The sequence below is a fragment of the Dryobates pubescens genome, chromosome Z (assembly GCF_014839835.1).
Source record: "Dryobates pubescens isolate bDryPub1 chromosome Z, bDryPub1.pri, whole genome shotgun sequence".
In the NCBI taxonomy this organism is placed as follows: Eukaryota; Metazoa; Chordata; class Aves; order Piciformes; family Picidae; genus Dryobates; species Dryobates pubescens.
The window spans coordinates 91,069,738-91,082,072 of record NC_071657.1 but is presented as its reverse complement, the minus strand read 5'-3'; the positions used below and the strand labels follow the sequence as shown (position 1 = coordinate 91,082,072).

General features: G+C 42.4%; 1 protein-coding gene across 2 annotated transcripts in view; it reads right to left on the bottom strand.

Annotated features, from left to right (window-relative positions):
- Positions 1 to 12,335, bottom strand: part of EGFLAM (EGF like, fibronectin type III and laminin G domains) — a 100,861-nt gene that overhangs the window by 55,439 nt on the left and 33,087 nt on the right. For both annotated transcript variants that reach the window (XM_054178568.1, XM_054178567.1), the window contains exons 3-6: positions 11,821 to 11,904; positions 10,228 to 10,254; positions 5,427 to 5,544; positions 5,025 to 5,160 (exon numbers count right to left, since the gene is read on the bottom strand). In XM_054178568.1, the coding sequence (XP_054034543.1) occupies positions 5,025 to 5,160; positions 5,427 to 5,544; positions 10,228 to 10,254; positions 11,821 to 11,904 (365 nt within the window). The remainder of the gene's footprint in view (positions 1 to 5,024; positions 5,161 to 5,426; positions 5,545 to 10,227; positions 10,255 to 11,820; positions 11,905 to 12,335) is intronic.

Below are 12,335 nucleotides of genomic sequence, written 5' to 3'. Positions count from 1 at the left end.
AGGGCATGGAAATACCTTAAACAATGTCATTGGATTTAGATACTGGTGCTGTATCCAAGTGAAATCATAGATTTGCATAACAAAATAATTTGTTTTGTAAAAGCACAGGATAATATTGTATTTCTTTGCAATAAGAGGACATTGAGACACTTGAGCATGTCCAGAGAAGGGCAACAAGGCTGGTGAGAGGCCTTGAGCACAAACCCTATGAGGAGAGGCTGAGGGAGCTGGGATTGTTTAGCCTGGAGAAGAGAAGGATCAGGGGTGACCTCATTGCCCTCTACAACTACCTGAAAGGTGGTTGTAGACAGGAAGGGGTTGGTCTCTTCTCCCACGCAACCAGCACCAGAACAAGGGGACACAGTCTCAAGCTGTGCCAGGGGAGGTTTAGACTCGAGGTGAGGAAAAAGTTCTTCACTGAGCGAGTCATTCGTCATTGGAATGTGCTGCCCAGGGAAGTGGTGGAGTCGCCGTCCCTGGAGGTGTTCAAGGGGAGATTGGACGTGGCGCTTGGTGCCATGGTCTAGTTGTGGGGTCTGTTGGGACAGGTTGGACTTGATGATCCTTGGGGTCTCTTCCAACCTTGGTTATACTGTGACTAAATTTTAAATTTAGGTGCACTGCTTTGATTTGGTTTTACATGGATTTAACAGATTTCATTCACATTAATACATTTTATAGTAATTAAAACTATATGCAGCAAGAAACAATGAAGCTTAAAGTTAAACCTTTACCTCCAACAGCCACTAGAGCTTATGGCTCATTGAACTTTCTCCAATAGGTTATCAAGCTTCCAAGTCTAAGAGAACATAATCCCTAAATTATCAAATACACTTTGTCTTAGCTTTAAACCCCAAACTAAACAGTCTGATCAAAACATTGTGCTGTTAGCAAATTCTTTCCCAAAGTCTTTCAAAACACTGATGTTTAAATTACTCTCCTCTTTTGACTTAACCAGTGAAGGCAGCTTTCCACTTCCTGGCTGAACATAAACATTAAAACATGCACTTTAAATGCATCACATAGACACAATGGTGTCCACTTCTTCCAACAGCAGGCCACTGGTGTTATGAAGAGATGTACATAAATACACTTCCTAGCAAAAGCATAGAGGCAATAGAAGTGCAGTCAATCAGAACCCAACAAAATGCCTTCCCCATTCACCAAGCAAATGAGGTATCATATGGAGAAAAGAGAGAAAGGTTCAAATAATAATTGCATTTAAATAAAATACATACTGGAGAAATTTCATTGTAATGCTACAACAGAGATTACATGATTGAGAGCCTGTGGGAAAATCAGAGGGAGGCCTAACAATTCTGACATCCTGGTTGGAGTTTGTTATAGACCACCCAACCAGGATGAGGAGGCAGATGAAATATTCTATAAGCAACTGGAGGCTGTCTCAAGATCATCAGATCTTGTCCTTGTGGGTGACTTCAACCTGCCAGATATCTTCTGGGAACTTAATTCAGCAGAGAGGAGGCAGTCCAGAAGATTCCTGGAGCGCATGGAGGACAGATTCCTGATGCAGCTGTTAAGTGAGCCTTCCAGGGGACAGGCTCTGCTTGACCTGCTGCTCTCCAATAGGGAAGGGCTGGCGGGAGATTTGATGGTGGGAGGCTGTCTAGGGTGCAGTGACCATGAGATAGTGAAGTTGTCAATATGCAGGGAGATAGGGAAGAGCACCAACAGAACCTTCACCTTGGACTTCCAGAGGGCAAACTTCAGCCTGTTTAAGAAACTTATTTGTAAAGTTCCCTGGGCAGCAGCCCTCAAGAACCAAGGGGGCCAGGATGGTTGGACCTACTTCAAACAGGAGCTCTTGAAGGCACAGGAACTGGCAGTTCCCACATGCCAAAGGATGAGTTGTTGGGGAAGGCGACAGGCCTGGATGAGCAAGCAGCTCCTGAAGGAATTAAGGGAAAAAAAGAGGCTGTATCACCTTTGGAAGGAGGGGAAGGCTTCTCGAGGTATGTTCAAGGATGTTGTTAGATTATGCAGGAGAAAAATCAGAGAGGCAAAGGCCCAGTTGGAACTGAAGCTGGCCACCTCTGTGAAAGATAATAAAAAGCATTTTTATAAATACATTAACACTAAAAAGAGGGGCAAGAAGAACCTCCAGTCCTTATTGGACCTGGAGGGGAACACTGTAACTGAAGATGAGGAAAAGGCTGAGGTCCTGAATACCTTCTTTGCCTCAATTTGTAACAGTAAGGCAGGAGGAGTTCATGACAAGTGGCCTCCTGAGCTGGGCAATAGGGTCGGGGAGCAGTGTGATGCCCTGGAAATCCATGAGGAATTAGTTCGGGACCTGCTGAGCCACTTGGACACCCACAAGTCCATGGGACCAGATGGGATCCATCCTAGGGTGCTGAGAGAGCTGGCAGATGAGCTGGCCAAGCCACTCTCCATCATTTTCCACCATTCCTGGCTCACAGGAGAGGTTCCAGATGACTGGAAACTGGCCAGTGTGGTCCCCATTCACAAGAAGGGTCGGATGGAGGAACCTGGAAACTCCAGGCCAGTCAGCCTGACCTCAGTGCCAGGGAAAGTGATGGCACAGATTATCCTGGAGGCAATAACTGCACACCTGAAAGATGACCAAGGGCTCAGGTCCAGCCAACATGGATTTAGGAAGGGCAGGTCCTGCCTCTCCAACCTGATCTCCTTCTATGATCAGGTGACCCGTCTGGTGGACGTGGGGAGGCTGTGGATGTAGTCTATCTGGACTTCAGCAACGCCTTTGTCACCATCCCTCACAGCAAACTCCTGGCCAAGCTGTCAGCTCGTGGCTTGAACCTCAACACTCTGTGCTGGGTTAGGAACTGGCTGAAGGGCCGAGCCCAGAGAGTGGTGGTGAATGGTGCCACATCCAGCTGACAGCCAGTCATTAGTGGTGTCCCCCAGGGATCAGTGCTGGGCCCCATCCTCTTTAATATCTTCATTGATGATCTGGATGAGGAGATTGAGTCAGTCATCAGCAAATTTGCAGATGACACCAAGTTGGGAGCAGATGCTGATCTGTTACAGTGTAGAAGGGCTCTGCAGAGGGACCTCGACCAACTGGACAGATGGGCGGAGTCCAACAAGATGACATTTAACAAATCCAAGTGCCAGGTGCTGAACTTTGGCCACAACAACCCCATGCAGAGCTACAGGCTGGGGTCAGAGTGGCTGGAGAGCTGCCAAACAGAAAGGGACCTGGGGGTGCTGATTGATAGCTGGCAGAACATGAGGCAGCAGTGTGCCCAGGTGGCCAAGAAGGCCAACGGCATCCTGGCCTGCATCAGGAACAGTGTAGCCAGCAGGAGCAGGGAGGTCATTGTGCCCCTGTACTCTGCATTGGTTAGGCCACACCTTGAGTACTGTGTCCAGTTCTGGGCCCCTCAGTTTAAGAAGGACATCGAGACACTTGAACGTGTCCAGAGAAGGGCAACAAGGCTGGGGAGAGGCCTTGAGCACAAGCCCTATGAGGAGAGGCTGAGGGAGCTGGGGTTTAGCCTGGAGAAGAGGAGGCTCAGGGGAGACCTTATTGCTGTCTACAGCTACGTGAAGGGTGGTTGTAGCCAGGTGGGGGTTGGTCTCTTCTCTCTAGCAACCAGCACCAGAACAAGAGGACACAGTCTCAAGCTGCACCAGGGGAAGTTTAGCCTCAAGGTGAGGAGAAAATTCTTTCCTGAGAGAGTTGTTAGCCATTGGAATGGGCTGCCCAGGGAGGTGGTGGAGTCACCATCCCTGGAGGTGTTCAAGAGGGGATTGGACATGGCACTTGGTGCCATGGTTTAGTCATGAGGTCTGTGGTGACAGGTTGGACTCGATGATCTTTGAGGTCTCTTCCAGCCTTGGTGATTCTGTGATTCTGTGTGATAGCAGTAATGCATTTTCAGCTCTTTATGTGCTGCTTGCCAGTGATGGCTTCCCACTAAATATGGAGAATTTGGATTCAAACACGAAGTGCAATGTAAGTCCTCAAATAGGCTTCAGTCTGATAATTCTTTTCAGTGCATTTGTGTCTTTGAGATGGTAACCATCCTTGGAGCACTGAAAACCAAGTTCTTTCTGCCTAACAACAACAATTCTTTTCCAAAAAGGGAACTTCTTTTTCCCCTTCTTTTTTGACCTTTGTACCTCAGAGTAGCTAAAGAAGAAATTCCCTCTTATCCATGAACCTCAACAAAAACTTGTTATCACGTGTTCACCTGAAGGATTATACTTCCAAAGGTTGAATTTTGCATTCACTATAAGGGTAAACATAGAGGGAAGCAAATGAAAATGGACAGCTCTGTATAGAAATATTGACTTACATGAGCATATGAATAGTGTGGTATGAATACTTGTGTGTGTATGCAGAAAGAGCCACCTCCTCCTGACCCTTTATGTGCATCTTATAAAAGCAACTTGACTGGCAGCTTTTCACAGTTCAGTTCTACCAGTGCAAATATTACAGAGTTCAACATGAAAGAAAATAAATAATTAAAAGCCCTACTTCCCCCAACCCTGAAATCTAACCAGTAAGGCCAACATTTCACATAAACTTGATTACCATAAGGATAACAAAACAAGTCTGAGTCTTGCAAGCTCAAAACCCAGAAGACTTTCATCAGGTAAAAATGCTCAACTAACAAGAGTTCACAATCCTTTTATTGTTTCCTATGGCAGCCCAGGCTACTCCTGCTCAGGGGAACTAGTTTTCCACATGCTCTTTTCTCAGTGTGTTTTAGCAGCATTTGATGACAGGAGGTAACTCAAAATTTCATCCACCCAGGCCTTTATTAGAGAAGGCAGATCAACTTAGACCTTTTGTTCTTGACTCAAAAGATATGACTCTTTGGTGACTTTATAACTAATAAGGTTATTTACGGTTTTGTCTTTAAATTAATTTGACATACATCAGGAGGAATACTAAGTATACTAGAAAATAAATCATGAGAAGAACCTATATGCAGTTTAATAGTGCAATTTAGATAAAATAACCCTGTAGTGCACAAACACTGAAATTCAGACTCCACTGTCAAACTTGCCTGATAAACTCCACCATGTAGTACTGGATAGGAGAACTTCCTTCACTCGCTCCCGGCTTCCAGGATAACGCAACCTCTGAATCAGAAACTACCATGATCTGTGGCTGATAGGGTGCTGCAGGGGGCATGCACTTATCTAAGCCAGAAGAAACGCAAGGGAATAGTATTAGAGAGGTGGACAGGGTAATTAGATATCACAACCAACACCCACAGACTTGGTAATCAAATTCATAGGCTTGCCTCACCTGTTGCCCCTCTAAAACCCCACATTTGTTCAAAAATAATTGCACAATATTGTGATACTGCACATCACAGAGACCTAAGTGTCAATGACCTGCTGCGTGTACAGAGAGACACGTGCTCTGCCAGCTTTGCAACAGAAAGACATGTATGCAGTGTTACCTTGGGATAAGGTTGTCACATCTCTGGGCATGCTGGGTCGTCCTTTCCCTGCCCAGCCGTATGCTCCAACACTAACACGATGTGGAGTGCCTGGCTTTAGATCACCAATAACAACTTCCTACCAGAGTTAAGAGAAGACAAGACAAGAATATTGTGAAAGCTTTTCCTTGTAACTGGGAACAGTGCTGTGAGCTGATTCTGGGATCTTGCCTGTCATTTTCTATGTAACTCCCTAGGGAGGATTGTTGCCAGCCCAGCTCAGAGTATAAACAGCACCACGTGTTTCCTCTCAAGCTGCAGCTTCACCCTAGGGGAATTCACAGGGATGACCTGGACCCATTTCTCAGCATAACTCACATGGTTGTAGATTGCTTGTATTCATTGTCTGGATCTTTTGTTGGTGAATGCAAAGCCACATACTACCCCCGCCCTTGAGCCAGTTGCTGGCATTCAGGACCAGGCTGCTGCATTTTTTAAAATCTTTTTTTCTTCTTTTAAAAAATTATATTATTATTATTGTTGTTGTTGTTATTATTACTATTATTATTGTTATTGTTGTTGTTATTATTGTTATTGTTATTATTATTACTGGGTTTGGTGTTCATTTTTTTAATTTTATTGGGGTTTCCTGTTTTTCTTTTCAATCGAGAGACCATAGAAGCCCCCAAGAACAAAGCAAGTTGCTGCAATGTGAACTTTAATTTCTCATGAAGCAGAGACTATTTCAACTGACTCTCACAATTTTCAGAGACCAGCTGTCAGCCTTGACCCTACTTTCAAGAATTTCCCTTATTTGTCCAGAAACAGACAAGTACTGTAAGGGAGGCAATGCTAACCTCCACATGAAGAGCTTGTGCTGAAGAATACTGCTCAGAGAAGCCTGCTCAAATCTCCCACAAATTAGCAAATGTCACCAAAAAATTACTTTGTTGTTTTTTTTTTTTTTCACTTGGGGCATATAGCTTGGACCAGCTTCAGATACTTAGATCTGTTCTTCAATGGAACACACATGAGAGGTGGAGTCGAGAGGTGGAGTCAAGAGGTGTTCAAGAAATGTGTAGATGTGGCACTTCAAGATATAGTTTAATGGTTGTGGCAGCTGAGTTACAGTTGGACTTGATGATCTTAAAGGTCTTTTCCAACCTAAATAATGTTATGATTCTATATAGATGTGTGTATAAAAATTATTTGCCTGGAGTCTATCTGTAGACAGATGCGAATCCTATAGTTATGAGTTTTGACCACAGCTACAAGTAAACAGAAACACCAGGTTTTACACCACAGACTGTTTTGGTGTAGGGGAAAAAAAAGGGGGAAGAAAAAAAAAAGGTAGTTATTAGAAAATTGGTTTATAGAGATTTTTCTTTTGTTTTTCATTCCCAGATATCAAAAATAATGTTCACAGTGCATGAGAAAACGCAGAGATATCCTTTCTATTCAAGCTGAAATAGACCTTAAATCTACATTTCCAGTTGCAAGTAGGAAACAAACCCAAGATTTTATTAACTGCTATATTTTGTTATGACAGTCTTTTTGGGCAAACTCTCCTCTCTATTCTTTGGGGAAATTATGTTATTACTACAACATTGTTTGACCACACCCTGCCATCTGTCATTTCTCTAGCTGTGGTTTTAGAGCTCCATCACTGATTTCCTATTAACATGGCCACCTGAACATTATCTTGTTTTTCCATCACTTACCCTGATCTGCTTGAGTGATTTGGATTCATCTGAAAGAGATGATGACAATGCTGGAAAAAATAACTGCCCAGAAACAAGCAGCAAGAACACTCACACTGAAATACATATGAGAGTCTTCCAGTCTTGTAGCCAAAGGGACTTGAGATCTTCCAAAATGAAAGAAAACCCAGCACCTCCTCCCAATGACAACACTGATGACCCTCCTGCTGCTATTCCATCCGTCATGCCATACACACTGTCCATCTGTACTTAAAATGCATGCATTTGTTCCTGCCAGCATTAATCTTTATTGCATTCATTCTTATGAGAAAAAAATTCTTTACTACATCTTATTGGGTTCATACTATTCATGAACTTGCCCTCTGCAGAGAGTGAGATATTGATGTACTTGCATCATATTATTACCTCCAGACACACCTCTACAATAAAATAATCACTGACTCCAAGATAAATCAAGAACAAACTTACATTTTTAACTTCAACACGTGTTGACCACAGTACCACAACAGTACCCTTAAAACCTCAGCAAGATGATCTCTTGCCTTACACATATGGCTACCTCTCTCCTTCCTTCCTCTGGCAATGTCCTCTCCAGGAACACAGGTCTTGGACATATAGTGGATATCTTTCAGACTGCGTATCTTCTAATCTTCTACGATCAAGACATTACCGTAAAGGTTAAGGTTCAGGACATCATCAAACTACCCTGACCAGTGGAATCTCAAGGATTCCCCACCTCATGCTAGAACACTTTCAAATGAGATTCTGGATAATAAACAAATTTCCTTATACATCACTGTCCAGGAGCCTGGGACTCATATTTATGGTAAGTTTTTGCCATCCTGGAAGAGACACAGTGGACTTACAGAGAGAGGCAGTGGAAGCAATAGCTCCCCGTGATTTTTTGTAGTCTTTCTCTCCACTTGAGAGTGCCTGTATATTTGCATGCATGATATCTCAAACTGGACATTACATTGCCAACGAAGCTTTATTAGGCACCAATCTGATAGTCTTGTCTTATCCAAAACTCTCAGTACAACACCACAAAATGACGATTGGTATTTTCATTACAGTCTCACATTCTTGAATGGGGTGAAGCAAAAAGGTGTCTTTTCTGTGGCAGAGGAATGTGCTGTATGTAAGATCCATGGATTCTTCTCTGCCTGGCCATACAGCTTGTCCCTCCAAATGTCTTGAAAACTGTTTGCACAGTAAGGCTCACAGAAACCAGGATTACACATTATTTTCCAAAGAAAATTCAATTTCTGTTTTGTTTCAATCTCCCCACCCCCCCAAACAATCAGACCTGTATTACAGCTGCAGAAATTTAGCTGGGTTTAATGACACTTGATCCCCTGACAACTCCTTCCCTGTGTTACTGGTCTCAGATGGTCTCTCTCCATTTCAGAGTGGTGTGTTTGGTGATTTGATAGGGAGCACTACTGCTCTCCATGGCTCTGTGACTGACCTAAACCCTCCACCTTCTAATTTTTTCTTGCCCTTTTTTTTCTTTCTTTCTTTTTAAATACTTTGATTCAACAGTAGAAAAACAGGCTTAAATTGCACTGCATCTGCAGTTCTCCTGGCTGCTCTCAGTTACATGTGCTGTATTATAAGATGATCTAATACAGCTATAATATGTTATTCACTTTGCTAACGCACAGGCGCATGCACACATGCACACACAGGAACAGGTGGCACAGTTCAAGTTGTGCTATGGCTATACTGTTGTCCAGCAAAGCCTCTGAGAAAGCTACAGTGTCATATATGGGCATTAAGAGAGGAAACTTAGTGACAGAAACATGAACTATGCAGACTTAACCACAAAACTATTGCAGATTTCTGTTGAGTTGGGTCTGAGTATAATAGGAAGTATTTCAGAGAGAACACCACTTCCTGGGGAATAATGACAACTGAGAGATGATTAATCCCAGTCAGTCGTACTTCTGTCCAAGTACCTCTCAGAAGCTTTATTTTTATCAAGCAGGATAAAAAAGGGCCCAATGTGGAACCTCAATTCTGAAATGCCATAATCCAGACTCAGTTCAGCTGGGACTGAACCAGACAGTCCTGGTTCAAGCACATCCTGAGGTCTACAGAATCAAACGTCCCTTAATTCAGATCATGACAATTGTGTGAGATCCACCAACTTTGTGGGATTTCTCCATTCCTAGAAAAAAATGTCCACATTACTCAGGGAAAAAAAAAAAAAAAAAAGAAAAAAAAAAAGAAAAAAAAAGAAAAGAAAAGGAAAAAAAGGGAAAAAAAAAGAAAAAAAAAGAAAAAGAAAAAAGAAAAAGAAAAAAAGAAAAAGAAAAAAAAAAAAGAAAAAAAAAAGAAAAAAAAAAAAAAGGGCTTGCAGGATGTTATTGATGTTAGGGATTTCATTTAAACACTGAAATAACTGCCTCTATACTTCCTAAACCTGAGCACCTCATGATTTTCCTTCCCCCCTCACAATAAACCAAATCCATTTACTGCTCACAGGAAGCAGACTGGACTAAGTGCAGGACTGGAAATAATTAATCTGAATAACTCACCAGCTGCAGCACCATTAAGTGCACTGGTATTTCTTTCAAACTTGTTTTATACCAGTTGTTATTCTCCCACTCCTTCCTTCTAGGCATTGCATAGCTAGCATCTTCCCGCACTCCTCCTCCTCGACTCTCACTAGACTGGCTCAGGTTTTTCCCTCTCTGCCTCTTCCACTGCCAGGCTTTGTTTTTCCCTGCAATTGTGTGTCTGATCAGCTGACTGCGCCTGTCCCCTGTTAGTCTTCACTACCTAAATATAGCTCCTTTTTTACACAAATTTACTCCATCAAAAGAAGACATCCATCAATACTTCTGATGGTTGAGGGAAAAGTTTATCCATTGCTAAAAAGACAGATAGTTTACCTACAGGTGTCCACCTTCTTCAGCTCTGGATTTTGAGCTTTAACTACTATTTGTAACAGTTTGACTACAATATGTCCTGTAAAAGTGCTATATAAAATCAACATCTGAAATCAACTTGTGTGTGTGAATCTGTGGAGAGACCAGAACATTCATTTTCATTCTAAATCACAGCTGTGACCAACTTTCATGAGAAACAATACTTACAAAAATTGCTTGTCCTTCAAGTTGACCCTGGGGGGGAAAAAAAACCCTATTAATGAAGTAACATACTGAAAAATAATGTCAAAACCATAAATAATGGGTTAGCGAAGTATAACAAAGACAACGCTGCAGCATGTTGTAGTCTATGTGGCTGTTATTTATCTGCATGGGATATAGACTCCATTCCCCAACTGAGTAAGAATTACTGCTGTTAGGATTAAGATGAAAAACAATGTGCTGTTTGATCTTTGTTGGCACTCCCAGCAAGAATGTATTTTGAGGGAAAAATACGCAAGTGAGGAATACAGGGATAAAGATCAGAGGGGAGAAAACAATGCATAAATAAAGAAATAACATATCATGGCAACAATATTCTTTCATTTGCTGTGATCTCAGGAGTCAGAACTGACAACCAGAGTGACAGAAAATGCCAGGAAGCCTGAAGATCACCCTCATTCATGCTTCTCACAAGGAAGGCTTCTGAGCACTGCTCAGCAGGAATCAAGAAATATCAGTGAATACATTGCGCTGAACATCAGGTGAGGAGGTGGAAGGAAGAGAGGTGAGGGAGTAAAAGAGAATGTAGCCATGTGGAAGAGAAAAGGGGAAATATTCAGTGGGAAGAAGGATCACCAAATAAATATTGGAAAGGCTGCAGTGCTCCTCTGTGTGCACATGAAAGCCTTTGATTTCTGTGCTGCTAATGTTGCTGCCTCACAAAGAGACTGCCCTTTGCAGAGTGTGTTATCAAAATGCTTCCTCACAGCACCCAACCTGCAACACTCCTTCAGTCTCTATCCAAGGCTTCTGCCTTGCTGAACTCAAACAGCAGCTTCTCTGCACTGAGAAAGCACTGGCAGGTGTTGAGAATATCCTTTAAACAGACAATATTAAAACCATCCAGAAGTACATGGGAATACATCTTTGCACTAATTTCTCAGCTGTGTAGCCACAGAGGGTGGATGACATTCATTCACAAACAGAAAAGGAAGGGGAAATTGGACTAAAAAGGGGAGGAGTAAAAAGCACTGTAGAGTGATATAAGAGAGAGAAAATGACAAATAGTACTGAAGGACAAGGAGGAAGTGGGATGCAAGGAGAAAACTAGTGCTTCCAAGAACAACAACAAAACCAAAAGCAGCACTATTAAATTTTAAATTCTGCATTTCACACACAAAAAATATGCTGAGAAGTCTGTCTCCTTTAACTCACATACTTACCTGTGTCAGACACTGTAATTAATACTGGCTGATAACACAACTCTGACATAGATAGTCATGCAATTCCCCTCTACTAGTGGAAGGACACAGAAAATGCATATTCAAAATTGGAAGTTCTACTTCAGTAGGTGCTAAAAGTCAGTAATAATAAAACACAAGCAAGTTCCAATAGTTTTACATGTTAGACAAAGAGTGAGGAACAAAAGCATATCACTCTGTCTGGATTACAGAAATCACCATGATTTCTTTTTGCTCAATGGCCAAAGTAGATCTGGACCTTGGATCCTCAGTCTAATTCAAAAAACAGGAACGAGTAGACAGCTGCACTTGCAAACTCCACTCCAGTGCTCTGACTGCTGACAGAAGAAATACTCACCATGCTGAGCATATCCAAACTCAGGGGGACATCATGTGAGAATTGTTTAACTGCCTTATCATCTTCAACTTCTGAGTAAAAGACCTTAGGAAGAAGATACAGTCAAGATCGTTAAAGCAATACCTTAATGCTTCAGAATGTCTTTTTAAAACTGCATTGCTTATCACACTGTGAGCAGCATTTGAGCCTATGATCACAGTGTTTCAAATGCATGAAAAACTCACCTGTCTGGATGCATTCCAGTGCAGACTACCCTAGGAGATCCTACTTTTGGCAGGGGGGAGGTGGACTCAATGACCTCTGGAAGTCCCTTCCAACCTCTAACATTCTGTGATTCTGTAACACCTTCCCTTCCTATTTGCTATAAGTTGTCAGTATGACCAGAGAACACCATTTTTCACTGTATATGCTGAACTGACAGGAAGCACACCCTAGCTTTTAGGGCAAACTTGAAACAACAAATTTAATTGTGCAGCATTTGGCCATGGTCAGCATGGACAGCTAAAGATGTGCAG